Here is a 27898-nt window from a genome sequence, read left to right as displayed (position 1 = left end):
CCATTGAAATAAAAAATTTCATGAAGATCTCTTTACAGATATCAACTATTTCTGAATTTGAGTGGTAAGTTTTCAAAGGCAGAGTAATTCTTTAATTATAGATAATTCTTTTATGCCATGAAATAACCTTTTGCTGTACATTTAAAGATACAGAAATTTCTCTAGTGCAAAAGGTACTCCCTATATATTTTAACCAATGAGAAGTTTCGAATTTAGAAATTATTTTTATTCTTTTATAGAAAACACCCATGAAGAAGAATCTAAGACATCTAGCGCTTGTTATGTCTGTCTACAATAAGTCTGATGTCCATCCCTCAACCTTCATTCTCATTGGCATTCCTGGATTGGAGGCAGCACACATGTGGATCTCCATTCCCTTTTGTGTGGTCTACATTTTGGCACTAGTGGGAAACTGTTCTCTTCTGTTCATCATCAAGACAGACGTCAGCCTCCATGAGCCAATGTACCTCTTCCTCTGCATGTTGGCAGTGGCTGACCTTGTGGTGTGCACTACAGCTGTTCCGAAACTTCTCAGTCTCTTCTGGTTTCATGATGGAGAGATTTCCTTTGAAGCTTGCCTCACTCAGGTCTTCCTGATTCACTCTTGCTCAACCATGGAGTCTGGCTTTTTCTTGGCCATGGCATTTGACCGTTATGTAGCCATTTGTAACCCATTAAGACACTCAGCTATTTTGACACACACTGTAACCGGAAAGATAGGTCTAGCTGTTGTCCTTCGGGGACTAGCCCTTCTCAGTCCTCACCCTTTCTTGCTAAGTTGGCTTCCTTATTGTAAGACCAACATAATTTCTCATACTTATTGTGAGTTCATGGCCCTCATCAAGATTGCCTGTGCTGAGACATCCATCCGCAGAGCTTACAGTCTCGTTGTTGCCTTCCTCACTGGGGGTGTTGACTTCATACTCATCATTTGTTCTTATGTCCTTATACTCAACACTGTCTTCCACCTTCCTTCCAAGGATGCCAGACTCAAGACTCTGAGCACCTGTGGATCACATGTTTGTGTCATCTTAGTGTCGTATACCCCTGCCTTCTTCTCCTTCCTCACCCACAGGTTTGGGCATAAAGTGACACCCAAAGTGCACATATTTGTGGCCAATATCTATCTTCTTGTACCACCTATGGTGAACCCCATTATTTATGGAGTAAGGACCAAGAACATAAGAAACAGATTTCTCAAAGTATTCAGGTTTTGAAAGCTTACAAACTAAATTGGTTTTGTTGAAGAGTGAAATCTAAGAACACTCTTTTATCTAATTTAGGACATGAGTTAATTTTCTTTATTTTAAAGTATTTTTGTAAGATAACTAAGGGTTTTCAGTGGAAATTGACTCATGAAGTTATAATTGTTTGCTAAAAATATACAATTGTAGTTTTCCTGTGAATTTCAGACCTGTTTCCCAAACAAGGAATAATTACTCTACAATGATACCCTAATCATTATCCTATAAAAATTATTTGAATTTAATTACTATGATTGCAATACACAGTATTTAAATGTTCCATTTAACATAATGCCTATATCCTCACTATAGAAAATATGATTCTGGATTTGTGTGGAAATTGGGGATTATAGAAAAGCAGAAAGCTTTGAGGACATCTTACTTTTAACACAGTTTTCATCTATTTTGACAACACTATATATCTCTTCATAGCCTGTTGTAATTATTTCTCATTTCTTCCAGTATTATTCTGTCCCTTCTTTTTTGAGAGCATCTTGTCATCCATTCTTAATGTAGACCCACAAAATGTTGCCTGTCAGTCATTTGTCATGGAAAGTTTCCTAACTTGTAAAAGATAATAAAATATAGTTTAACTGAAATTTAGACAGTGTTGATAAAATTTGGATTTTTTTTTTAATAAAAAATATTCTGAAGTTGCATGCACTGTCATTTGGCTACCTGAATTGTTCATAATGATATATTATATTTTGTGAGGTTTATTGATATCTAACTTTATAAAATAATTCATAATAATTTAGGAATGTTATAACAATTCACAACAACCAAATATTTGGTCATATTGGCAATTAGCTTTCATGATATTCAAGATACATGTTTTAATGCAGTAACAGCCTCTAGTTAGGGAACATAAATGTAACGACAGCCATTATTTTCAAACAGATGTGTTTTCAAGACAAACACTTTATCAAAATATTCTTTATTCAAAAAAATAAAAACAAAAAGACAGCATCTAATATGGAGAAAAGAGAGGCCAAGGGCTGGGAAATCAAGAGTGAGCGTGAGGGGAAGTTTCATAGATCAGTGTTTCACCATTTGGAACACATTAAAATTTTCTCTTTTGAAAATCACCATACACCTCTGAACTATATTATTGCTTTGAAACCATTTGTTGCTTCCCAAATAGTCATTAATCTGAGGATAATTGTCTTTGCTGTCTAACCACTGTTAAAATCTCTGTTTGCCTTTGGTATTCAGTTGTTTCTTATGGGTGACTCACCAGCAATATGTTAAATGATGGAAGTTAGACACAGAAAACCCACATATAGCGTGAGTGTGCAAATGTTCCTCTAGAGAAGACACACCTACTTTGGAGTCATGTTTTGATGCCTATGTTTTAAATTTGAAACATTCCGCATCTTGCAAGTCAAAACACATACTATATATAAATGGGGGTTATCTGTGGTGCAAGAACAAATGGAAAGATCTAGACTTGATAAGCAGATAAACACACACCAAGACAGATTATCTGCCCAATCAGCTCACATGCTATACACAAGGTAAACCTAGTGGAAAGAGAAGCCTGTGATTCATTCACAGCCAACAAGAGGATGCTGATGTCATGAGTAATGAGTCACTTTTTAAAGAAATTGAGTGAGAATAAAGTAACTTGGTAGTAAACTGCCAGGATGGCATATAAGATGCCTGACATACTGCCAGCAGAAACTGGAGATGAGGGACCCGAGATTGTGGACCATCATCCCTCCATGCATTCCCCTCTGGATCTTCTGTTTAGCATGCCTCTAGAGGGCCAAGGCAGAATGCCTACGTGTGCCAAGGTCATGCTTTATGGTGTGCACATGTCATGGTCATGTTCTCCTCCATATAATTATTTCTTGTAATGCTAGTCTTTTACTTCTATCTGATCTTCATGTTCTATATTCCCAGACCAATGGTACTTTCTGTGAAACAGGATGGGAATGAAATAAATTTCAAGGGAAATTATACAGAGATGATCATCCAGGCTGGGGTCAAGGCAGTTATGGTCATGGGAAAGAACCTGCAGCCTGGGGAAGCTTTTCAGGCTTGGATAAATTATACCAAATGTGTAGTCAGCTATAGCACATGGTATGATGTATATCAGTACAATGGACTCAGTTTGGCTATGATGAATATAATTCAGTCTCTGAGGATACTCCAAGGACACTGTGTAAAACTTGAGACCCTAAGGGGTATTGGCTGAAGAATGCGGATGGAGTAACATATAGATGGGATGAAAAACAAGAAGTGTGGGAACCTAGAATAGGAGGAAAATGGTGGCCTCCACCAAGAAAGGGAAATGGCAGCTTTAATCCAGATATTTTGATTCCTCCTAAAGGAGTGTGGAAACAATGTGGTAATGGTTGGAGTGATTGCTGCAAGTTTTATTGGGTTCCTAGAGTGAAAAGAGCTGCCAGGAAAAGTGAGCTTCCTTTCCTTCAGGAAAGCTCTGAAAATTGGATCAGGTCTTCCTTGGAACTGTTGGGATAAGAAGGACAAAAGTCATTGACTCTTGCAGGGGCAGATCTCTTGTCTGAGGTCATTGTGGCCCACCAGTCATGGGGCTTAGTGTTTGCAGAGGGCTGAGGAGGAACCTAGGCAGCTTCAGGGGTCTTGAGGTCAGAGCAGGCTGTGTGAGAAGGAAACAATTGTCTGGTACATTAACTACTGTTCTTATTTTTAAAATAAGTGTTCTTTTTTGTGAAATTGCATATTGCTAGCCTCTGGGTCAGGCGCTCAGAAGATTGTATAATCATTATTAATAAAAATAGATTATGCTTGCTTTGGTGTTAAGCCTGGGATAGTTTTTGTGTTTAATCAAAGATGATGAAGAATATATTGGTCATTTTCTAAAAATAACCTTTGGAATCATAAGAACACTCTGTATTGAGTGTTTTCCCCTTTTCTTTCTGTTTCCCCTTGCTCATGAAAATAAAAGACTGAGGTTACCAAGGCAAAAATCAGAAGCTGTAGCAAAAGCTACTTAGCAACTGCAGAAGCCCGAAGTGACCTGTCAGCTTGCACGAGCATTGTCTCTGAGTCATTACTACGCCTTTTAGGTATCCCGTCCTTCAGACCTCTGAAACTGCTGAGGTTGGCCCACCAGCAGTAAACTTCCAACCCAAATTCTACCCTGGTGAATTTACCATTTGCTCAACCAATTCCACAAACGTTTGTCAACATATAGACATGGAGTGAACATTTTTAACCACATTCAAAAATAACTAAGATGCTTAGACATAAAGCTATTTCATGACTAGAACAAAAGCATTAAAAGATGATTTCAGTGTCACCAGTAAAGCCAGAAGAGTCACTTTTGTGACAAGTGCTGAATAATTTTCCATTGAATTTCATGTTCAAGATGCCATATTTACAAATAGAAATTTCCTCTGTTGGTGATACAATAAGTTTTCTTTATAATAAAAAATAGATAGGTAGTTTATTCTCCCTTAACTCTACTTTTCAGAATTGGAATATCATGGGATGGCCTAAAATGAGTACAGTAAAGTCAATCTCACTCCAACCTTAAACTACAAAATATGACAAAACTTCTATGTACTTCATATGTGTTTAACTAACTTTGATATTCCATTTAATAGACATTAATCAAGTTTTCCAGCATATACTTGACAAATTCTCTGCTAAAACTGGTTGCAAGAGAAATACAGGGAAAGTTTCTTCTTCATGAACCTTAAGATTGGGATTTAATTTTGCACCAGTGGCTACAATTAACAGAGTCAGAGATCTTGATTAATAAAATATGTATGAGACAAAAATATTTCTAAGCTTATTTAAATGTAAAAAGAGTTTCCTGACAATGTTTAGACTTCAATTACTGAAGAATACTTTGAGTTGTGATAATTTGCTTTATGAATGAGACATATTTTTAACTAAATAAACGTCATTATGAGTCTTTATTGGTGATGCTTCTGAATTATGCAAATACAATATAATTTTCACATAAACAATAAGGCAACAAGATAGATGTTCCTAAATCAATTTTGAATGTGAGTAGATGCCCTCTTGGTTAATCTTCTAAAAGCATTTATAACACATAGATGTTGCCTTTATTCCTTCTTTGTTTTGTTTTGTTTATCATTGTAGGTTTTTTTTCTCTTGTTTTCTGAGAAAAGCTACTGATCTGTAGCCCAAAGTGGACTTGAAATAATTATGCACCCAAATTTAACCATATCACAGATCTGTCTTTATCAGCCTTCACATCACTGGACTTACAGACACATGTGATCAAGACTTGCTCCATAGTTAACTTCCGGTCTCTATTTCTGATCTCTTCCTTCTTGATAGGACAAATATATATATTTGCTTCTGTCTCTTTAATGTGGAAGGCCCAAATGTCTTTTCTCTATTGACTTGACAAGAAGCCTTTCCATTTCTTTTGAAATTTTCTTCTGTTAAAAATAATTTTGTCATATAATATATTCTGAATACAGGAGGACCAATGCACCTACAAACTCACAGAGACTGTGGCAGCACAGACAGGGCCTGCATGGGTCTGAGGCAGATGAAATTCCATGACTGACAGGGAAATAGGCACAAATCTGCATAGGGGAGAGGTGTTTGGTACTTCAATCAAAACAATCCCCAAAATGAGACCTTTAGAAGTGCCTGATGATAATGAAAAAAAAAAAGGCCCTGAACAGTATTAATCTTGTCTCATTAAATATTTCTCATTAGACCATTATCAGACAGTAATAAACTGTGACCTGTTGTAAGACCAGGGACACAAGGCTAAAACTATCTTGTTTCCATCAGGGGAACTGTTTAACCTTACAAAATTTTAAACATTTTTTTTCTAATAGAGAACATGAAATTTGTTCTGTGATCTTTGGCCTGAAATCCTCAAAGATGGGCTGTCTACCTACCCATAATGTTTATGTCAGTGACAGTGTTAAAATTGAGTTTATCTTATTGATAAATTGCCACATACCACTGATTAATTTCATCCCAACATTACAAAATTACATGGTTTACCATGATATCAACATCATGACTCAGTTTTTAGTATTTGAACAATAAAAATAAACTTGCAGAATTTTTCTTACACTGAGATATATTATGCTGGTTCAGTGATTTCTCTGTCAGTAATGGAAGTAAGATAAAGAGCTAGCAGGTAGATACTATTGATATTGTTGTTACTTCCTCTCCAATGACTAATATAATAAAACCATGTGCATATTTCATTAGTCTCAATTTTGAAATTTCTCTGCAGAGTAAATAAACCTGTCAAATAAGTATAATTTATTTTACTCCTAATGTTATTAAGCATAAAGAAAAAAGTACATAAGATTAGTGAATATCACATGATGCTAAAAGCTGAATGTTCAGGTTTCCATTGGAGGGCTTGTTCATGAAAGACTTGGACGTGAGACACTTATCATTCAGAATAAGTGACTCTCATGATCCATTGACCAAGAACAATGTGAAGGGACATTGCAGCTCAGTCCTCTGAGTGTAAAGGCTTCACCTTAGGACACCACAAATCATTCCCTCCTTCTTCCTTCACCCAATTTGCTACCATGTTGATTTTGAGAGAACAAGTATGTCTGGTACCTTAACCAAAATTTTAGTGAGGTAAATTACTACAGGCTTAACACTTCTCTGCTCTGTTGTTTAGAAAGTCAGTATGTTTCTCATTAGCTGAATCAAGGTGCCCTCTTTTCTTCATGGAGAACATTTTTTTTTCTGATTTTTTATAGTCTGCTCATAGTCCCAGTTCAGTGTTTTCAAGATAAGCATCAGGAGTACAATTCATCCTCATATGCCATGACTGTAGCCATGCTTTATCACTGCATCTCCTTTCAACCTTATCTTTTTCTTGTCCACTTTTAATGGTCCATGTGATTATATTGGATCACCTACATAAGGAGATTTTTCCTACCTTGAAGATAGCTGATTGAAAACCACCATACCATCTCTGACCTTATTCCTCTTTGCAATGAAACAGTGTGTTTCATTGTTTTACCACTCCCAAGTAAGCCTCCTACTTTCATACTTTCACCCCAGAACACTCCTTCTTAAAATCCTACTTGCAAAAACTGCTTAGTCTAGATGCTTTAAGGGAATCAAAAAAGCAAAGAAAAACCTCTCAGTAAATAATCACAACTTTTAAAATGTTAACAATATGATCAAAATGTACGAAACACAAGATATCTTCCAATATTTTACATATATGCAGCTAGAATCCTTAAATGATGTGTGTTTGTGAGGAAGACAGAAACTTATAATCATGAGTACTTACAAAATAAAAAAAATTACTGTTTGAAATATTTATATTGAGCAGACAAAAAGGCTAAAGACAAAACATGCAATTCTTGAAAGAAAGGTAAAGTTCGTGAACAGAAGAATTCAAATTTTATTTTTCAATATTGCCAGGGATGTACAGAAGGATAAGTGGTAATAAATATATAAACAAACGATGAAAAACTCTTGAAAATGATAAATAAATAGAATTTCAGACAGTAAGAATTTATTGAATACTGAACAAGAATACATGAGTATATTGAACATGAATACATGCATATATATATATATATATACATATCTGTGGGGGGGGGTAGGCAAGAGTGTGGCCTGAGCTCAGTCACTGAAAGCTATGTAAAGGTCAACAGAGGAAACACACAACACAAAGTTGTTCTATGACCTCTGTGTGTCTGCCTTGACCCCCCAACCCCCAACACAAACAATAAAATTCACAATTAGTCAAAATATATATGTATATATAATAAATATATCGATAAATGTACATCAAAAATAAGCATGTCATCTAAAGAATAAGGGAAAGATGTTTTTAAAGAACTGAATTTGTATTCATATAAAGGAATTTCATTAACAGCATTAGTTAGTAGGAAATAAAAACAAGTAAGAAAGCAATAGAATTGAATGCTCAAAATTCTACAAATTTCTACTCTTTGATTCAAATACAAATGCAATGAGGAAAATGTAAACATAAAGACAAAGTAAAAACTAGCAAGCTCAAGGGAAACTGTGGTCAGCCATAGTGCAGACTGAGCATACGTGGTGTATCCTATGTAAGCTTGTGAATCCTAGAAAAGGAAAAAATATTTATGACATTTTTTTTTTGCAAAAACAAATTGCTAAAAACATGTCTCAAGAAACAAAAATCTTCATTTAATGTTTTTTCTTAACTCTGGAATTTATATTTCATGATTACAACATGGGGTAAATAGATGCACAAGAATTTTTTTAAGATAAATGAAAAGAAAAACAAAAAGAACACATATTTTTGTTTTGTTTCACATAGAAAGGTTACATTTTTTTTTGGTGTTTTGTTTGCTTTTTTTTTTTCTGGCTTTTCAAGACAGAGTTTCTCTGTATAGACAAGGCTGGCCTTGTTCTCACAGAGATCAGACTGCCTCTGTCTCTTGAGTGCTGGGATTAAAGGCATGAGCCACCACTGCCTGGCACAAATTGATTTTAACACAAATTGAAAATGAGGTCTGAAACTTTTAATAATATCCAACAAAAGAAGTGATAAATTTTATAAGAATCAATCAAGAAGGCAGGTTTAAGAATGACAAAGTAACTAAATAATTGAAGGTTTATGATGAAATTTTTGGAAAACATGAAGTTTATTTTTTAAAACTACTGACTCAAAAACAAAGATTAATAAAGTAGAAAGACATTGTTACTGATGATATCCCTGTCACTAATAATTCTACTTAAGAAAGAAAAGCAGGATAAATTACACTTACATAAAATCTGTAGAGATTGGCAACATATTCTCCAATTAAAATAAAACAAGTAGATGCATATTTAAACTGAATTAGTTTTATAAACACACAGAAAAATTTAACCTATTATACAAGTATTTCACTTTCTTGGTTAAATTTATTCCAAGGTTTATTTTTTTTTTAGGCTGATGGGAATGGGATAGTTTCCCTAATTTCTTTCTTGGTGTGCTTGTTGGTAGTATATAGTTGGCAACTTACTGTGTGTTAAGTTGTTGTTGTTGGTAAATAGTTGGTTGACTGACTTTGTGTGATAAGTGGCTCTTGGTGGTTTATAGTTAGTGACACATTGCATGTTAAGTGGTTGTTGTTGGTAAGTAGTTGGTGATGGGCTTTGTGTGTTAAGTGGTTGTTATTGGTATATAGTTGGTAACTGACTTTTCTGTGTTACCTTTGTATTATACTTTGCTGAGCATGCTGATCAGATGTAGTAGATATCTGGTGGAGTGTTTAAGATCTTTTGTGCATAGAGTCATTTTAGCTGCAAATAAGAATATCTTGACTACGTTCTTTCCTACTTGTATGCTCTTATATCCATTTGTCTTATTTCTCTAGCTAGGACTTTGATGGATTTTTACAAACAGAAAACAAAGGAAGATGCAAATTTGAATGGAAAAGTAGGTTGAGATGGATCTGAGAAGAGGTGGAGGTTAACCAAGATAAAAATGATTTGTATAAAAGCCTCAAAGAATTAATAAAAGTATTACTTTAAAACATTTAGTCTATATAATTACATCATTATTTATATTAATTAGATCATTAAAAATGATCTAACAAAAAATCCATGATTGGTATAAGACTAAATACTTTTAGTTAGCAAAACCACTCTCTAGAATTTGCCCCCAAAATCCAGGAGAGCAACTGTGTTAGGGCATTGCTAAAGGCAATAACGTTGCATATGTCTTAGTAGCTGCTGTCTTTGAAAGGAGTAAGTGGAAGGTTGTTCACTGTTACTCAGGGCAGAAACCATCGCTTATGTTTTCACTTTACTTCTTTTTTTTAGTTTCAAAATACATAAATTAATTTTTTTGACGACACAAATTTCATTTCTAGGCTTTGTCTTTAGTAAATCACTTGAAAGGCCTCTCTAGCCTCATGTAAAAATTGATTAGTCTCAGCTCACAATGCAGCTTCTCCTTTTCTTCTTAAAGAGAATGAGAAATATGTCATAGATTCATGAAAAGGTACCTTGGATATTGAAAAAGAGTGTTGCAAGATCAAAATATAAATTGAACAAACAAGACTAGCCATAGTGCCAGGCAATTAAAACATATGTCACATAGGTATGAATGCTCCATGTAACTGGATTATGTTATGCTATGGAGCAAATGCAGGGTAGTCAATGATACATTGCTGGTGACCTTACAGGAAATGTTCTTGAAAAGAGTTTGCTTTGGCTGTCTGTAGATGTGACCAACCGTCTTATTAAATAAGAAACACAGAAACAATGTAAAAGAGAGAGCCGAGAAGTCAGAGCTCAGAGCTAAAATCTCACCCTTCCTCCTGCTGTCCCAGCTTCGCGAAAAGAGAGACCTACTTCCTGTCGGTTCGTTTTTTTAAAGTATGTTGTTCTGCCTTCTCATTGGTTGTAAACCCAAACACATGACTGCCTCATCACTGTCTGAATGTACAGCCCCCTAGGTCTTAAAGGCATATGTCTCCAATGCTGGCTGTATCCCTGAACACACAGAGATCTTATGGGATTAAAGGCGTGTGCCACCACCGCCACACTCTTGCTATGGCTCTAATAGCTCTGACCCTGAACACACAGATATCTATGGGATTAAAGGCGTGTGCCACCACCGCCACACTCTTGCTATGGCTCTAATAGCTCTGACTCCCAGACAACTTTATTTATTAACATACAATCAAAATAATAATTCAGTACAATTAGATTATCACCACATTTCCCCTTTTCTATTTTAATAAAAAGAAAAAGAAAGCAAAAGGTTATAACTAACAAAAGAAAAACTATATACAAAAGTACAATAACTATATACAATATATACAAGTAATAAATACCTAAACAGGTATTTGACAAATCAGAGAAAATAATTCCATTATCTATCCTATTTTGGTAATCCCAAGATGTATCTAATGTACTTTCTATCCTAATTAATTTTCAACTATAACTAACTAATCTTCAACCATAACTAACTAATCTTCAACTCCCTCAGAGACCCAAGAAGGGAATAATATTAGCTAACAAAAATAAAAACAGGAAGTGCATGCAAGCAACTTCCAAAAAATTTTGTGAGTTGACAGAAACAGCCAGCTGCCTGGGCAGTCACCTGAGATTTCTCCGCAGTGTTGGGGCATCATCTTCAGCCTATAGGCTTAGTGTATCTGACAGACTCATTTGTGAAGTAGGATGTACACAAGGTCAACAGTTCAACCTCACATTGGGTGAGAGCAGTCCACGTACCAGAAACACCTGAATTCCACTAGTGTCCTGTCATGATTCAGGATTTTAAATTCTGGAAATTGTTGACAGTTTTTTAATTCAGCTGTCCATTCTTCTTGGCTGTGTATATATGGCTTCATCTCAGCATCCCCTTCTTCTCCACATCCCTCTATTAAATGCCAGTCTACTTTTGAGAGGCATGAGCTTTCAGCTGCTGTTCCATTGTACAACAGAATCCATCGGCCCTCTGCCTGTTAAGCTGCCTTCGAAGAAAAGGGCACCGTACCTTTTCCAGATGCGAAGGCCACTTCAGGGATGGGGCCATATTGTCCTGGCCTCAGAAGATGCCTTTTGATAAAGCCATAACCACACTTGTTTTGGCAAGAATAAGTAGTCCCTTGTTTCGTGATCTGTCTGTCCATTTTGTCCTGTTGATTTGAGGATACTTTGTTGTCCAGTGGCTAACTTTTGCCAGAATGAAAGTTGACTCCATATGCAGTTTCTTCAATGCCCATATTTTCTCTAAAGTAGATTGGTACTGCCAGGGGCCGACATGTCTCAAAAAAGAAAAATTTTCTAAGTTATTAAAACATTTTAAATGCCATATTCTGTAGATCTCTGAAGGGTTTGAAGATGACCTGTCTAAAACATCTCTGCTCAATTTTTAAAACATATCTAATATGACTACAAGTTCTATGATAATGTCTAACTACTAGCTTTCATTTCTTTATATCCTAATAGTTGATAATAATAACATTCAAGGATCAGAAATTTGCATTACATTGTTAAATGGATGGAATAAATACAATTAGAAATATACATATAGCATTTTCTAACAATATCAGTTTCAAATTTGTGTACAATATAAAACAATTCAATCCAATGTAAAGTATTTAAAACTAGTAATTGTCTTTTTCTTTTCTTTCTTTCTCTTTTTTTTTTTTTTAAAAGAGAGAGCCGAGAAGTCAGAGCTCAGAGCTAAAATCTCACCCTTCCTCCTGCTGTCCCAGCTTCGCGAAAAGAGAGACCTACTTCCTGTCGGTTCGTTTTTTTAAAGTATGTTGTTCTGCCTTCTCATTGGTTGTAAACCCAAACACATGACTGCCTCGTCACTGTCTGAATGTACAGCCCCCTAGGTCTTAAAGGCATATGTCTCCAATGCTGGCTGTATCCCTGAACACACAGAGATCTTATGGGATTAAAGGCGTGTGCCACCACCGCCACACTCTTGCTATGGCTCTAATAGCTCTGACCCTGAACACACAGATATCTATGGGATTAAAGGCGTGTGCCACCACCGCCACACTCTTGCTATGGCTCTAATAGCTCTGACTCCCAGACAACTTTATTTATTAACATACAATCAAAATAATAATTCAGTACAATTAGATTATCACCACAGCTGTCACTCCACTGAGTCCCATATATTTGGCAGACTATTCAAGTTTAAGCTACCAATTCTGCAATGATTGTTTTGAACCAAGGATTGTGAATTTAGAGGAGCATACAGAAACACAATGTTTTCAGAGCCAAGTAGTTTGAGTTGGCTCTCAGTTTATCTTCCAATGTTAGAATGGTGCAAGATACACAACAGACACAATGTCATTGCAAATAAAAAAAAAATCCAAAACAAAACAAAAAACCCACCACCACCACCACCACCAACAACAAAAACCGACTGCAAGCATGCATAAATGGAAGAAAATAGCAAAGGAAGCCAGAATTTTTCATGAGGCCATACAAACAATTTCTACATGACTTTCTCTTAAAGTAGCCTGTCCAGTCTAGTCTAACAGTCCTCCAACTTGGAGATATGATGAAGTTTCTGCAGAACTGTATTATTAACCCACAGGCTGAGACAAACCAACTAGTCTTGCAAATTGATAGCCCACAGCAAGGCATAGGAACTATCCACTAAGACAAAAGCATGAGTCTTCCTGGGTGGATCAATGAATATGAGAGACTCTTACCTTTTAGTAAATACATGGAGAACCCGTTCTCTTATCTGCTTTGTCCTCACGCCATAAATGATGGGATTAAGTGAGGGAGGAATGACCAGATAGAGGTTTGCAACAAGAATGTGAATGTAGTGTGGTATGTTGTGTCCAAATCGATGAGTGAGGAAAGAGAAGACTGATGGGATATAAAAAACACAGAGAACAGCAACATGGGAACCACATGTGCTGAGGGCTTTTAACCGTGCATCCTGCGATGGGAGTCGGAACACAGCACGGAGAATGTATCCGTATGAGATTCCAATAAGGAGCAGGTTCAAAAGAAAGAGAGAGACCACAAAAAGGCCATACACAGCATTGATATGTATGTTTCCACAGGACAATTTTGCAATGCCCATGTGTTCACAATAAGAATGTGCTATTATATGAGCTTGACAAAAGGGTAGTCGGTAAATGAGATAGATCATGGGGCATATAAACAGGGCTGGACGGATCACAACACATATACTGATGCCCATCAGCACCCGAGATGTCAAGATCGTTGTATAGTGTAGTGGAGCACAGATGGCTACATAGCGGTCAAAAGCCATGGCCATGAGAACCTCAGCCTCCATGCCAGTGAAGGCATGGATCAAAAACATCTGAGCCACACATCCACCGAAGTTGATTTCATGGGCATCAAACCAGAATATGCCAAGCATACGGGGAACAGAGGTTGTAGAAAGGGCCAGATCGACTGAAGAAAGGATGGCCAGAAAGTAGAACATGGGCTCTCGGAGAGAACGCTCTGTCTTGATAACTACCAGAATTGTGGTATTTCCCATTAGGGCCACAAGATAAATACAGCAGAAAGGCAGAGAGATCCAGGCATGGATTTCCTCCAGACCTGGGATCCCAATGAGGAAAAATGTGGCTGGGTGGGAAATGCTTCTGTTCTGGGTTGTCATCTTGCACTGGTTAGAAGAGGGTAAGCTTTTCTTCCTGTTGGGAAAAAAATGAGGGAAACACACACACACACACACACACACACACACACACACACACACACACACCACACACAAGATGGAGAGACAGATAGAGACAGAGACATACAGAGACACACACAGAGAGAACACAAAATAATAAGATGATAAGGAGGTGGGGGGATGGAGGGGTTAGTGCAATTGTTAACAACATGTGTAGAGCTGAACTCACTTTTACTATGAAATGCAGCCTGTTGCAGCAGATTGTGTGCTCACTCGTATCTTCAGCCATTTGAATAATTCTGATCGTGTTCATACAGCAGTTTTTCATTTACCTCTGTGCATAGGCACTGTGGCAAATTCAATGCAGATTTGTAATAATTAGACCTCTCTTCTTCCTTTGAGAAACATTACAGAATGTGATTTGATTCTGGGAATCCTCTCTGTTGCAGGATTTATTATAGGTAAAGGGAATACACTACAGAGGTGGTAACAAATGCAGCAAGCAAAGTATAGTGAACACAAATCATGGATTCAGACTTTTAGGCATGTTAAACCTCAGAATAGAAATTCTGACTTCTCAGTACAGACCATTCTAGAGACACATGTATGAAAACAGATCTTAGCCTGTACTTCTCATATGTCTCTCCACGTACTGTCTTACCTGCTCACCAGATGTCAGCAGCAGATTCACTGTGGTTTTCTGCAAAACCTCAAATAGCATAGTACTTAAACTCCTTTCTGAAAAGTACCCAAAATACACATTTATATTGTGTAAGTACTACAAGGATTTTGCTAAAAATATATCCCATTTTAACCTCAGATTTAGACTCAGCTCTGGGACAGAATCCTTAGAGACTGCTTATGTAATCCTAGATCCTGCTCTGGAAACAGAATGACAATGACAAAAATGCCCAAGAATAATTGAAGCTCATTTTCTTATCTGTATCATAAGTAGGATTCCCTATCATAAAACATTAAAGATAAAATGAGATAACACCAGCAATAAAGCTAAAATGGTAGCTAATAGATATGAAACTTGTGTTGGTGTGCGTGCGTGTGTGTGTGTGTGTGTGTGTGTGTGTGTGTGTGTGTGTGTGTGTGTTTATAGACACATGGCTATGAACGTCAGGATTTATCAGATAATACTATAAAATATTACTATTTTCCTCCAAAAGAACATAGAAATGAAATTACGAGATTTGAACATCTCACTGACCCCAGATCACTACAGCAGAAATTCCATGGCATTCAGCTCCATGAAATTACTGTATCTGTATTGGTTTTTGTTAGTTGACACTCATAAACAGATTTAACCTCTTTTTCCTAGTAAATAAACACAATTTCAACCAGTTGTCTAAAAAATCAAATTTGCTACGTGTTCTACCCACAGATCCCTTATACACTGAATCCAACCTCTCTACACAAACAGATCTCACCAGTTTTCTCCAAAGTCTAGCCCACTGAGTCTCCCTAGGCCTCCACATCCATCCACTGCAACAACCTGACAAATCTAGACTAGTTCCCACATCCAGTGGCCCGTACTAGTCAAGCCACCATTGCATATACTGTATGTAACCCATTTCTAGGTTTCAGTCAGGACATTTCCTATCACCCCCAATCTTTCTACATCCAATCTTACCACCACACCAGATCTACACCTATGCTCTTAGTTTTGACCAGGAAGCACATCTTGCAACACTAACCCAATTCTCTCTGTCCACCTTACTTCATTCCACACAAACCATACCCAATCTCTGGCCTATCCTACTTGCATATTCTCTCTTCTGCCCCAACTTGCCCTGTATATATCAGATTTACAATTAACAAAAGAAGTCAACATGCCCAGACATCATTGCAAGACTCCAAACAATGTGAAATATCAAGCCACCATCTTCTCTCCACAATCTATCAGTTCTATAGAAATGCTTGCAAATGAGAATTACCTAAATGAACTATAGGACATATAATGTAAAAAAACAATAATAAACTTCATCAAAGAATTGAAGGGGATCAGAGAAGACACAAAGAAAGAGCTCAATGAAATTAAGGAGAGAGAATGTGAAGAGAATAAATGTCTGAGAGATGCCCAGGAAACACAAACAGGAGGCTGGTGGAAATAGCAAAGACAATGAAGGATTTGAGAATAAAATTCCATAAGGTGATAGAAGTATTTAAGATTACTCTAGCTGAAATAAAGATGGAATTGGAAAACTCAATAATTCAACTAGAAAACTCATAGGAAAATGTTACAATGAAGCAAGCAGAATGTAGGATATCAAGTAAATAAAGAATATGAAAAAAATAAAACACAGGATAGATTATCCAGAAAATTTAGGACACCACAATAAAACCAAAACTTTGAACAGGCATAGATTATAGAAAAGAATCCAAAGTCAATGCCATACACCAGAATCTCAACAATATCATAGAAGAAAAACTACCCTAAACCAAGGAAAAACATGTCCAACATATACACACAGAATCACATAGAACACCAAATAACAAGATCAGAAAGGAAAATCCCTCATGGCATATTATAGTTAAAACACTAAATATACAGAACTATGAGAGTGTATTGAAAGCTGAAAAAGAAAAAATGAAAGTAACATCCTAAGTAAAATCCAACAGAAAAACAACTAAAAGCCTTGAGCATTGCATTCCAAGTCCTAAAAATTACAAAGGCCAACCTAGAATAGCATACCAAGAAAAACTTTGCCATGATTGAAAGAGAAAAAAATTGCATTACATAAGCAGCATTATTTAGAGACTTCATTAGGATTGCCTTCATACATTTTAGGAAGTTTTCACTGCATTTGATTTCCAAATGACCCCATAAATGCCCCCTAATTCTAGCTATTTCTTTTCCAACTCCTCCATCAGCCTCTTTTCACTTCTTCCCCACCTGCTTCTTCTGTTTCTACCATTCCCTACACAAGCCCTAGTCAGCCCATAAAATCTATTCTGTTCTACCCCAGAAAAATCTATGTGTCACCCACCCTCAGTTCCTTAATGTGTACCTAACCTCTCCAGGTATGCAGATTGTAAGTTTTGTTATCATTTATTTAATGGCTAATATTCATATATAAGTAAATACATATCATATTTATTGGGGGGCGTCTATGTTACCTCACTCAAGATGATTTTTTTCTGGTTCCATCCATTTACCTGCAAATTTCATGGTGTCATTTTTTTAGAGCTATTAATACCCCAATGTGTAAATAAATATACCACACTATTTACCCATTTTTGTTGAGAAATATGTTGGTTGTTTTCATTTCCTGGCTATTATGAATAGAGCAGCAAGGAACATGGATTAAAAAATAGTGTCTGTGTGGTAGTATGAAGTGTCCTTTGGTTTTATGCCCAAGAGTGGTATAGCTGGATATTGAGATAAATCAATTCCTGTCTTCCTGAGGAATCATTCTAATGGTTTCCACAATGGCTGTACAAGCTTGCAATCCCACCAACAATGCAGGAGTTTTCCTCTTATTCCACATTTTTGACAACTTGAGTTGTAACCTCTTTTTATTGATCTTAGCCATTCTGACATGTATAAAATAGAATCTCAAAGTGGTTTTAATTTTCATTTCTTTGATGGTTAAGAATGTTGAACATTTAAGTGTTTCTCAGGTATGTAAGTTTCCTGTATTGAGAATTCTCTGTTTTGAACTATACACCATTTTTTAATCAGATAATTTGGTTCTTTTGATATCTAATTTCTCAAGTTCTTTATTTATTTTGGATATTAGGTTTCTATCAAATGTGGGGTAGGTAAAAAAAATTCGCATTCTGTAGTCACCACTTTGACCAAATGATAGTGCCTTTCCCTTACTGAAGCTTTTTGGTTTCTTGAGGTCCCATTTATTAGTTGTTGATCATAGTGCCTGCTTGTGCTAAAGGTGTTCTGTTCAGAAAGATTACTCCTGTGCCAATGAGTTCAAGGCTATTCCCAATTTCTCTTTCTATCAGGTTTATGTTGAGGTCTTTGATGAATTTCAAGTTGAGTTTTGTGGAGGGTGATAAGTATGGATATATTTGCATGCCTCTACATGCGGTTATCCAATTTGACCAGCATCATTTTGTTGAAGATGCTCTTTTTCCCCCAGTGTGGGTTTCTGATTTCATTAAAAATAACCAAGTGTCCATTGGGTTTTTAAGATTTATGTGTGGATCTTCCATTCCATTCCATGTATCAACATGTCTGTTTTATGCCAATATAATGCTGAATTTATTACCATAGCTTTGTAGTACAACTTGAAATCAGAATGGTAAGCCCTTTCAGCAGTTCTTTTATTGTTCAGGATAGTTTGAGCTATCCTGGGCTTTTTGTTTTTGTTTTTGTTTTTTCACATGAAGCTAAGAATTGTCTTCTCAAGGTCTGTAAAGAATTATGTTGGAATTTTGATGAGGATTGTATTGAATCTGTAGATTGCTTTTGATAGGATGGTCATTTTTATTTTGTTAATCCCACAGATTCATGAGAATAGGAGATCTTTCCATCTTCTGCTATCTTCCTCAATTTCTTTCTTCAAAGACTTGAAGTTTTTATCACACAAGTCTTTTACTTCATCGGTTTGTGCTACCCCAAGATGTTTTATATTGTTTGAGCCTATTGTGAGAGGTGTTGTATCATTGATTTCTCAGTCCATTTGTCATTTGTATATATGAGGGTTACTGTTTTTTTTTTATTTAATTTTGTATCCAGCTTCTTTGCTTAACGTATTTATCAGTTATAGGAGTTCCCCCAATTGAATTTTTAGGATCCCTTATGTATACTATCACATAGACTACAAATAAAGATACTTTGACTTCTTCCTTTCCAATTTGTATCCCTTTGATCTCCTTCAGTTGTTTTGTTCTAGCTAGAATTTCGAGCACTACATATTAAATAGGTATGGAGAATGGATGACCTTGTCTTTTTACTGATTTTAGTGGATTTTACTTTGAGCTTGTCTATATTAAGTTGATGTTGGCTGTGGGATTCCTGTAAACTGCCTTTATTAGGTTTAGGTATTTCCCTTGTATCTCTAATCTCTCCAGGACTGTTATCATAAAAGGGTGTTGGATTTTTTTCAAAGGCCTTTTCTGCACTAATACGATAATGATGTGGTTTTGTCTTTCATTTTGTTTATATAGTGAATTACATTTTTTTTTTGTTCTAGATAGGGTTTTTCTATGTAGGTTTGGAACCTGTCCTGAAACTCACTCTGTAGACTAAGCTGGTCTCAAGCCCATAAAGATCTGCCTGCTTCTGCCTCCAAAGTGCTGGGATTAAAGGCATGAGTCACCACTGCCTGGCATGAATTACATTTTTTTTTAAATTTGGTCATATTTAACCATCCGTGCATCTGTAGGATGAAGACTACTTGAACATGGTGGATGATGATCTTTTTGACGTGTTCTTGAATTCAGTTTGCAAGTATTTTATTGAGTATCTTTGCATCTATGTTTATAAGGAAAATTGGCCTGTAATTCTCTTTGTTGAATTTTCATGTGGTTTGGGTATCAGGGTAACTGTAGCCTCATAAAATGAATGGGACAAAGTTCCTTCTGTTTCTATTTAGTGGAATAATTTGAGGAGTATTGGTGTTAACTCTTCTTTGAAAGTCTGGTAGAAATCTGTACTAAAATCATCGGGCCCTGGACATTTTTTGCTTGGGAGACTTTTAATGACTGCTTCTATTTCACTAGGAGAGTTATGGGTCTATTTAAATTGTTTATCTAATCTCTATTTAACTCATAAGTGGTATCTATAGAGAAAAATATCCATTTTTTTTTAGATTTCCAATTCAGTAAAATAAGGTTTTAGAGTAGGACCTTATGATTCTCTAGATTTCCTCAATGTGTATTGTTATGCCCCACTTTTCTGATTTTGTTAATTTGTATATTTTCTCTCTGCCTTTTGATTATTTCTGATAAGGTTTGTCAATCTTCTTGATTATTTTTTCAAAGAACCAACTCTTTGTTTCATTGATTCTTTGTATTGTTCTCTTTGTTTCTATTTTATTGATTTCAACCCTGAGTTTGCTTTTTTTCCTTGACATCTACTCCTTTTGTGTGTAATTTTTCTTTGTGTTCTGGAGCTTTCAGGTATACTGTTAAGTTCCTAACATGAGTGTTCTCCAGTTTTTTCATATAAGCACTTAGGTCTATGAATTTTCCTCTTAGAATTGCCTTCATTGTGTCCCATAAATTTGGGTATGTTGTGTATTCATTTTCATTCAAATATGAGAGGTCTTTAATTTCTTTCCCAGCAAGGGAGCTGGACCCCACCCCCACCCCTGGTGAAACTCCACTGCTCTGCTGCAGTCCCCACCAGCCTGCAAGCAGTTGAGACACCTGCTCCCAGGATGCGCCCCCACTCCCACCACCCACTGGATGCTGTCCAACTAAGACACTCTGCCACCCAACCCCAAGCACCTGGTCAGCTTCCCCATGGTCAGCCCTGCCCTGCTAACCCCATCAGACTACATAGGTACAGGTGCAAACCACACTAGTTGGAAAAACAGCAGACTACACAGGCACAGTTGCAAATAGCAACAGTTGAAAGAACAGGCACAGGCACAGGCACAAGCTACACCAGTTGGAAGAAAAGATGAGTAAACACTGTTGTAAGAATACATTAAACAACTGAAAGAGCAATATGGCATCACCAGAACCCAATGATCCTACAATAGCAAAACCTGAACATTCCAATGCAGCTGAAATACAACCAAACAAACCCAGGGCCAGATGATATGAGTGCAGAATTCTACCAGAATTTCAAAAAAGAGCTAATACCAATATTCCTCAAATTGTTCTGCACCAAAGAAACAGAAGGAACATTGCCAAACTCTTTTTATGAGGTCATAGTTACTTGAAACCTAATCCACACAAAGATGCAACAAAGAAAGAGAATTACAGACCAATCTCCCTAGTGAACATTGATGCAAAAATACTCAATAAAATACTGGCAAACCAAACCCAAGAACATATCAAAAAAATCATCCATCATGATCAAGTAGACTTCATCCCAGAGATGCAGGGATGGTTCAACATATGAAAATCTTTCAATGTAATCCACCATATAAACAATCTCAAAGAAAAAAAAAACACATGATCATCTCATCAGATGGTGAAAGACAAAATCAGACAAAATTCAACACCCCTTAATGATAAAGATCTTGGAGAGATCATGGATACAAGGAACATACCTAAACATAATAAAGGCAATATACCTTAAACCAACAGCCAATATCAAATTAAATGGAGAGAAACTCAAAGTGAATCCACTAAAATCAGGGACAAGACAAGGCTTTCCACTCTCTCAATATCTATTCAATACAGTACTCAAAGTTCTAGTTAGAGCAATAAGACAACAAAATGAGATCAAGGGGATACAAATTGGAAAGGAAGAAGTCAGACTTTCTCTATTTGCAGATGATATGGTAGTATACATAAGTGATCCCCAAAATTCTATGAGGGAACTTCTACAGCTGATAAACACCTTCATTAAGGTGGTTGGATACAAGGTTAACTAAAAAAAAATCAGTAGCCCTCCTATATACAAATGATAAATGGGCCGAGAAAGAAATCAGAGAAACAACACCCTTTACAGTAGCCTAAAATAATATAAAATATCTTAGGGTAAGTCTAACCAAACAAGTGAAAGACCTATATGGTAAGAATTTCAAGTCTTTGAAGAAAGAATTTGAGAAAGAGATCAGATAATGGAAAGATCTCCCATGCTCATGGATAGGTAGGATTAACAAATAAAAATAGCATTCTTACCAAAAGCAATCTACATTCAGCGCAATCCCCATCAAAATCTCAACACAATTATTCACAGACTTCCATATCAACCTGATATGGAAAAACAAACAAACAAACAAAAACCCAGTATAGCTAAAACAATCCTGTATAATAATGAACTTCTCAAGGTATCACCATCCCTGACTTCAAGATCTACTATAGAGCTATACTAATAAAAACAGTTTGGTATTGGCATAAAAACAGACACGAGGATCAGTGGAATTGAATCAAAGACCCTGACATAAATCCACACACTTATGAACACCTGATTTTGACAAAGAAGCTAAAAATATACGATGGAAAAAAAAGAAAGCATCTTCAACAAATGGTGTTGGCATAACTGGATGTTGATATGTAGAAGAATGCAAATAGACCTGTATTTACTGCCCTGCACAAAACTCAAGTCCAAGTGGATCAAAGACCTCAACATAAACCCAGTTACATTGAAGCTCATAGAAAAGAAAGTGAGAAGTAGCCTTGAACACACTGGCACAGAAGACTACTTCCTGAATATAATTCCAGTAGCACAGATACTGAGATCTACAACTAAAAAATGGGACCTCCTGAAACTGAAAGGCTTCTGTAAGACAAAGGACACTATCAATAAGAGAAAATGGCAGTCTACAGAATGATGCAAGATATTCATCAACCCCATATCTGACAGAGGTCTGATCTCCAAAATATATAAAGAACTCAAGAAACTAAACATCAAAATACCAAATAATCCAATTAAAAATGGGATACAGATCTAAACAGGGAATTCTCAATTGAAGAATCTCAAATGGCCGAAAGACACTTAAAGATGTGTTCAACATCCTTAGTTATCAGGGAAATGCAAATATAAATGACTCTGGGATACCATTTTACACCTGTCAGAATGACCAAGACCAAAAACACTAATTACAGTCTATGTTGGAGAGGATGTGGAGTAAGGGGAACATTCTTCCACTGCTGGTGGGAGTGCAAACTTGTACAGCCACTTTGGAAATCAGTATGGCAGTTTATTAGGAAATTGGCAATCAATCTACCTCAAGACCCAGTGATACCACTCTTGGATATATATTCAAAGGATGCTCAACCATACCACAAGGACACTTGATCAACTATATTCACAACAGCATTATTTGTAATAGCCAGAGCCAGGAAACAACCTAAATGCCCCTCAAACAAAGAATAGATAAAAAAAAATAATAATATGGTATTTTCTACTCAGAAGAAAAAGAACAATGACATCATGAAATTTTCAGGCAAATGGATGGAACTAGAAAAAAATCATCCTGAGTGAGGTAACCCAGACCCAAAAGACAAACAGTATGTATTCACTCTTAAATGGATATTAGATGCAAAGCAAAGAATAACCAAGCTGCAATCCACAACCCAGAGGAGCTAGGTAAAAAGGAGGACCCTAACAAGAACACACATGGTGGGCCCCAGGAAAAGAAAACAGTTAATGTCTTCTGGGTAAACTGGGAGTGGGGTAGAAGAGAAGGGATGGAGGAAAGGAACAGGAGGAACTGAGATGACCAAGTGGAGGCAGGGACAGAGAGGGAGGGCAATGAAAGAGATAACTTGACAGAGGGAACCATTAGGGGGTTAGGGAGAAACCTGGCGCTAGGGAAATCCCCAGGAATCCACAAGGATAACACCAACTTAAACTTCTAGCAATAATGGATAGGGTGTCTAAATTTACCTTCCCCTATAATCAGGTCAGTGACTACCCTAATTGTTACCATAGAACCTACATCCAGTAACTTATGGAAGCAGATACAGTGATCCACAACCTAGCTCTGAGCTGAGCTCATAGACTTTAGTTGAAAAGAGGGAGGAAGGGTCACAAGAGCAAATGAGGTCAACATCAGGATGGAGAAAACCACAAAGACAGCTGACCCAAGCTTGTGGACTCTGTCCTGTCAGCTGGGGAACATGCATGGGACCGAACCAGGCCCTCTGAATGTAGGTGATAGTTATATGGCTAGATCTACTTGGGGAGCCCCTGGTAGTGGGACCAGGACTTATCCCAGGTGCATGAAATGGCTTTTTGGAACACATTCCCTAGGGTGGGATACCTTTCTCAGCCTTGACACAGAGGGGTGGGGCTTGGCCCTATCTCAACTTAGTATGCCAGACTTTGTTGACCCCCAAGGGAGGAATTACCTACCCTCTCTGAGGAGTGGATGGTATTAGGGGAGGCAGGGGAGGCGGGAGAAGTGGAGGGAAAGGGAGGTAGGATTGATATGTGAAATGAAAAAAAGGTGAAGGATTTATACGATCTGAAGAGAAACCAGAGTATAAAACTTTTTTTAAATTTTTTTTTAAATTAAAAAAAAAAAGAACACTTCCCGAAAATGAAATGTGTTTGGGGACAGTGGCACATGTGCAGAACAGAAGAAAAGGAGAAACAAACTTAACCAGAGAATTACTTGTTAAGCTTCTGGGAATAATCTTATCAGGCTATGGAGCTTTATGTATGATTCTAATTATTTTGAATAGGCCATAAAAAGACAGGGAGATGGCTCAGCAGATAAATGTATTCACCAAGCCTGGCTGCCTGAGTTTCCCAAAGACCTAAACAGTGGAATGAATGAACAGATTCCCAAGAGCTGTGTTTTGACTACCACATGCCACCTTGATATTCAAGCATAAACACACCAACATTGTAAACATACACATACATAAAGTAAAATAAATAAAAGAATAAGCCATCAATATATGGAGCTATAAATACATTTTAGGAAATAAAACAATTTTAGTATAGATAACATGAATAATGAGACTATATGTGTGTTATTAATATAGACTATTCCCTTATAACATATAAGAATGCAAGTATCATAAATAAATTATGAAATTCCAAATTTCAGTAGACCAAACTGTAGCAAATAGCACAAAGACATTTCAAAAATATATTAAAAAACTCCAAAGAGTCTACAGATAGGGTCAAAGCATATACTGACAGAAAAAATCAGAGCTGTTTCACTAAATGTAACAAATTTTCCACATTAATATTTAGATGTAATACAGTCTCATCAAATTGTTATTTCATATGACTCAGTAATTTTCTATGCAATTTCTTATGATGAATTATTAAAACAACACAGTAAAAATTATAATTTGGATCTAGACATCAGAGAAATGCAAAGAAAACTACATTGTGATTCAATCTAATGTCAGTCATAACAGCAGACATACAGACACAAACAAGAAACACTGGCCAGGCTCTGGACCAAGGGAAAACCTGATACACTGCTGGTAAGAATATAAATTAGTCAATCCACTATGGAATTCAAGGAGTATTTTTATCAAAAACCGTAAATAATCTTTCATATGACTCAGAGATAATACTCCCAGGCAGTCACCCAAAGAACTCTAGGTCAATATATCAAAGATATTCTCATACGAGTATTTATTATAGCAATGTCCATAACAAGAAAGCTGTGGAGCCAAGTATGGTGTTCAACAGGAGACTAGATAAGGAAAATGTGTTCTATATGCACAATGAATATTATCTAGGCAAGATGAAGAATGAGATCATGTCCATTTGCAGAAAAATGGAATCCTCTGGAGATAACCATATAAGTGAATCAAGTCAATCCCAGAAAGACAAATATCAAATATTTTCTCTCATAGTAGTTCCTGGATTCTATATACATAAAGTTACGTATGCTTATATACTATGAAAATAGAAACAGAGCAGTCTAGGAGGTGAATAATAGGAAGGGAAGAGAAAGAAGGGGACAGGGAGGTATCAGAGGATTATGCGCAATACACACTTGTATAAATGCTTTATTTAAAAGAGTTCTTCTGAGACTTAAGCAATCCTGCTGGGAATCAGGCTGCAGAAAGTTGAAGTCTACCTGACTTCTTTGCTTCTGAATTCTGCTGTTATTGAGATGTTGACTTTAAGTATCTGTGTATAGCTTTCTGATCTCAAATTTCAAACCCCCAATGGTTTCTCTTTCTGATCCCATGGAGAAGCCATTCTCCTTCCCTGCCAATGGGAGTCAGAAGCAGCTGGAAAACATCCATAATGAGTTCAAATGGAAAAGCTATAAGACATAAGAGAACAGGGTTTCCTCAAAGACTCGCCTTGGTCCACACACAATGCCTAGTGAGGTACGGACTGCACATTAACTTTGATTGTGTCGTGGGTGAACAACTGGCTGGAGGAGGGAGTGAGGGTTCTACTTAGAGCAGCCAGTTGCTTAAGCTGGCTGGTGTAAAATTTCTTTGGATTGCAGAGCCCCTTTGGGCTTATGGTTCCCAACCAGGCTACGTTGGCGATAAAAGCAATGGTAGCTATTCTTTGATATCTTTGATAGAAACTGAGAGAGGCTTACTAATTTTCCTAAGAATGAATGGCACCTGGCTTTTCTGTGTACTAAGTATGCTAGAAGACTGATGAAGGATGGAAATAAGCTGTATCAGTGCATGCACTGAGCAGACCTCACACATCTGGGATGTTTAAGCAACATTTCCTCCTTCTGAAAGCATTCTGGCATCCATTGTGTCATTTTTTTTATTTGCTAATCCTGCTCTATATTGTTTTAGATAAATGTAGAGACTGAAGTTTTGTAATTGTTTGTTTTAAAATTACAGGTTTACAACTTCACGGTGTAACAGCTTTGAAAAGGCTGACTGTAGCTACTCATGTGACTTTTCAGTACTATAATTTTCCCAGTGTTTTGTATTGACCAGATGTTATGATTCATAAATGTCATTTCCTAGAGTTACCTGTGTCATAAGTAGTATTGCCAACCACCAAATATTAAAACTGAAAATGAAATAAGATGGCAGCAAAGTAGTTTCATTCACAGTAAAAGGTGGCTCAGGGATTCAGGATTTACCAACATCAGACATCACTGATTTTATTCTGCCCGAAAGAATATCAAAATACCTTCTATGTTACCAAACTTTTCCATCATGAAGTCAGAAAAAAACAACAACAAAGAGTTACAGAACTCAACTATGTTGGAAAACAATCCTTAAACCTATCTTAAAATTTGGTGCTATAATCAAGAAATTGTTATTGCAACACAGTGTCAGGATTCCTTCAGGAGGTGAATGGTTTATGATTCTAAATTACTGCTTATCTTAAAATTATATTGAAATTATGTTATCTCCTACATGTCATTTTCTTTTTTCCCTATTGATTCATTATAAAATGGCAAAGGAAAAGTATCATTTTCACCAATAATAATCTCTAATACATTAAGTGAGAAAGTATTAACCAAATATAAAACACAATATAACAAAAAGTAGAAGGCAGGTAAAGGCCATATCGTAAGAACACCAGAAACAAGTGTCAATGATAGCTCAAGAAAGCTAGAAAAAATAATGCAAAGGTGATATGTGAATAGAGTCTTCGGCTCTGTTCACAAGTTATTAAACTGTTTCTTGTATGAGTAATCCCACCAAGAATAATGGCATATGATCATTGATTTCATAGATAGAAAACTAGACAATTATGTATACAAAGAGGAAGAAAGAAATACATTTCAAATGGTAGCTAAGCTTCTTAACATTTTGAAATACAAGGGAAACTCCATTATATACATAATACCTTGTTTTGTGGTTTCTTTCTGATGAATATCAACATAAGTTTTCAATGTTTACTTATTGTAACACTACAGGGAAATCGAGAGCAACTAATATGTTGTTACTATTTAAAAAGACAAACATAATAATAAAGATATATTATACCTAGTCTATATTGCCTTTCATCCATCCCACTTTGGAGTGCCAAGTTGGATGCATACCCGTATAGATTATGTTT

At 36.4% G+C, this 27898-nt stretch overlaps 2 protein-coding genes across 2 annotated transcripts; one reads left to right on the top strand and one right to left on the bottom strand.

Annotated features, from left to right (window-relative positions):
* The first annotated feature begins 248 nt into the window (after positions 1-248).
* LOC102918560 (olfactory receptor 52D1-like) lies at positions 249-1217 on the top strand. The gene has a single exon (XM_015990787.1). It carries the CDS (start codon positions 249-251, stop codon positions 1215-1217), a length of 969 nt encoding a protein of 322 aa, XP_015846273.1.
* Positions 1218-13380: 12163 nt separating this feature from the next.
* LOC102918866 (olfactory receptor 52J3) lies at positions 13381-14316 on the bottom strand. Its single transcript, XM_006997801.1, has one exon. The coding sequence runs from the start codon at positions 14314-14316 to the stop codon at positions 13381-13383; it is 936 nt and encodes a 311-aa protein (XP_006997863.1).
* Between the last annotated feature and the right edge of the window lie 13582 nt (positions 14317-27898).

This window comes from Peromyscus maniculatus, chromosome 1, assembly GCF_049852395.1.
Source record: "Peromyscus maniculatus bairdii isolate BWxNUB_F1_BW_parent chromosome 1, HU_Pman_BW_mat_3.1, whole genome shotgun sequence".
Taxonomy (NCBI): domain Eukaryota; kingdom Metazoa; phylum Chordata; class Mammalia; order Rodentia; family Cricetidae; genus Peromyscus; species Peromyscus maniculatus.
The sequence above is the reverse complement of the archived record's forward strand: the minus strand, read 5'-3'. Positions and strand labels throughout refer to the sequence as shown.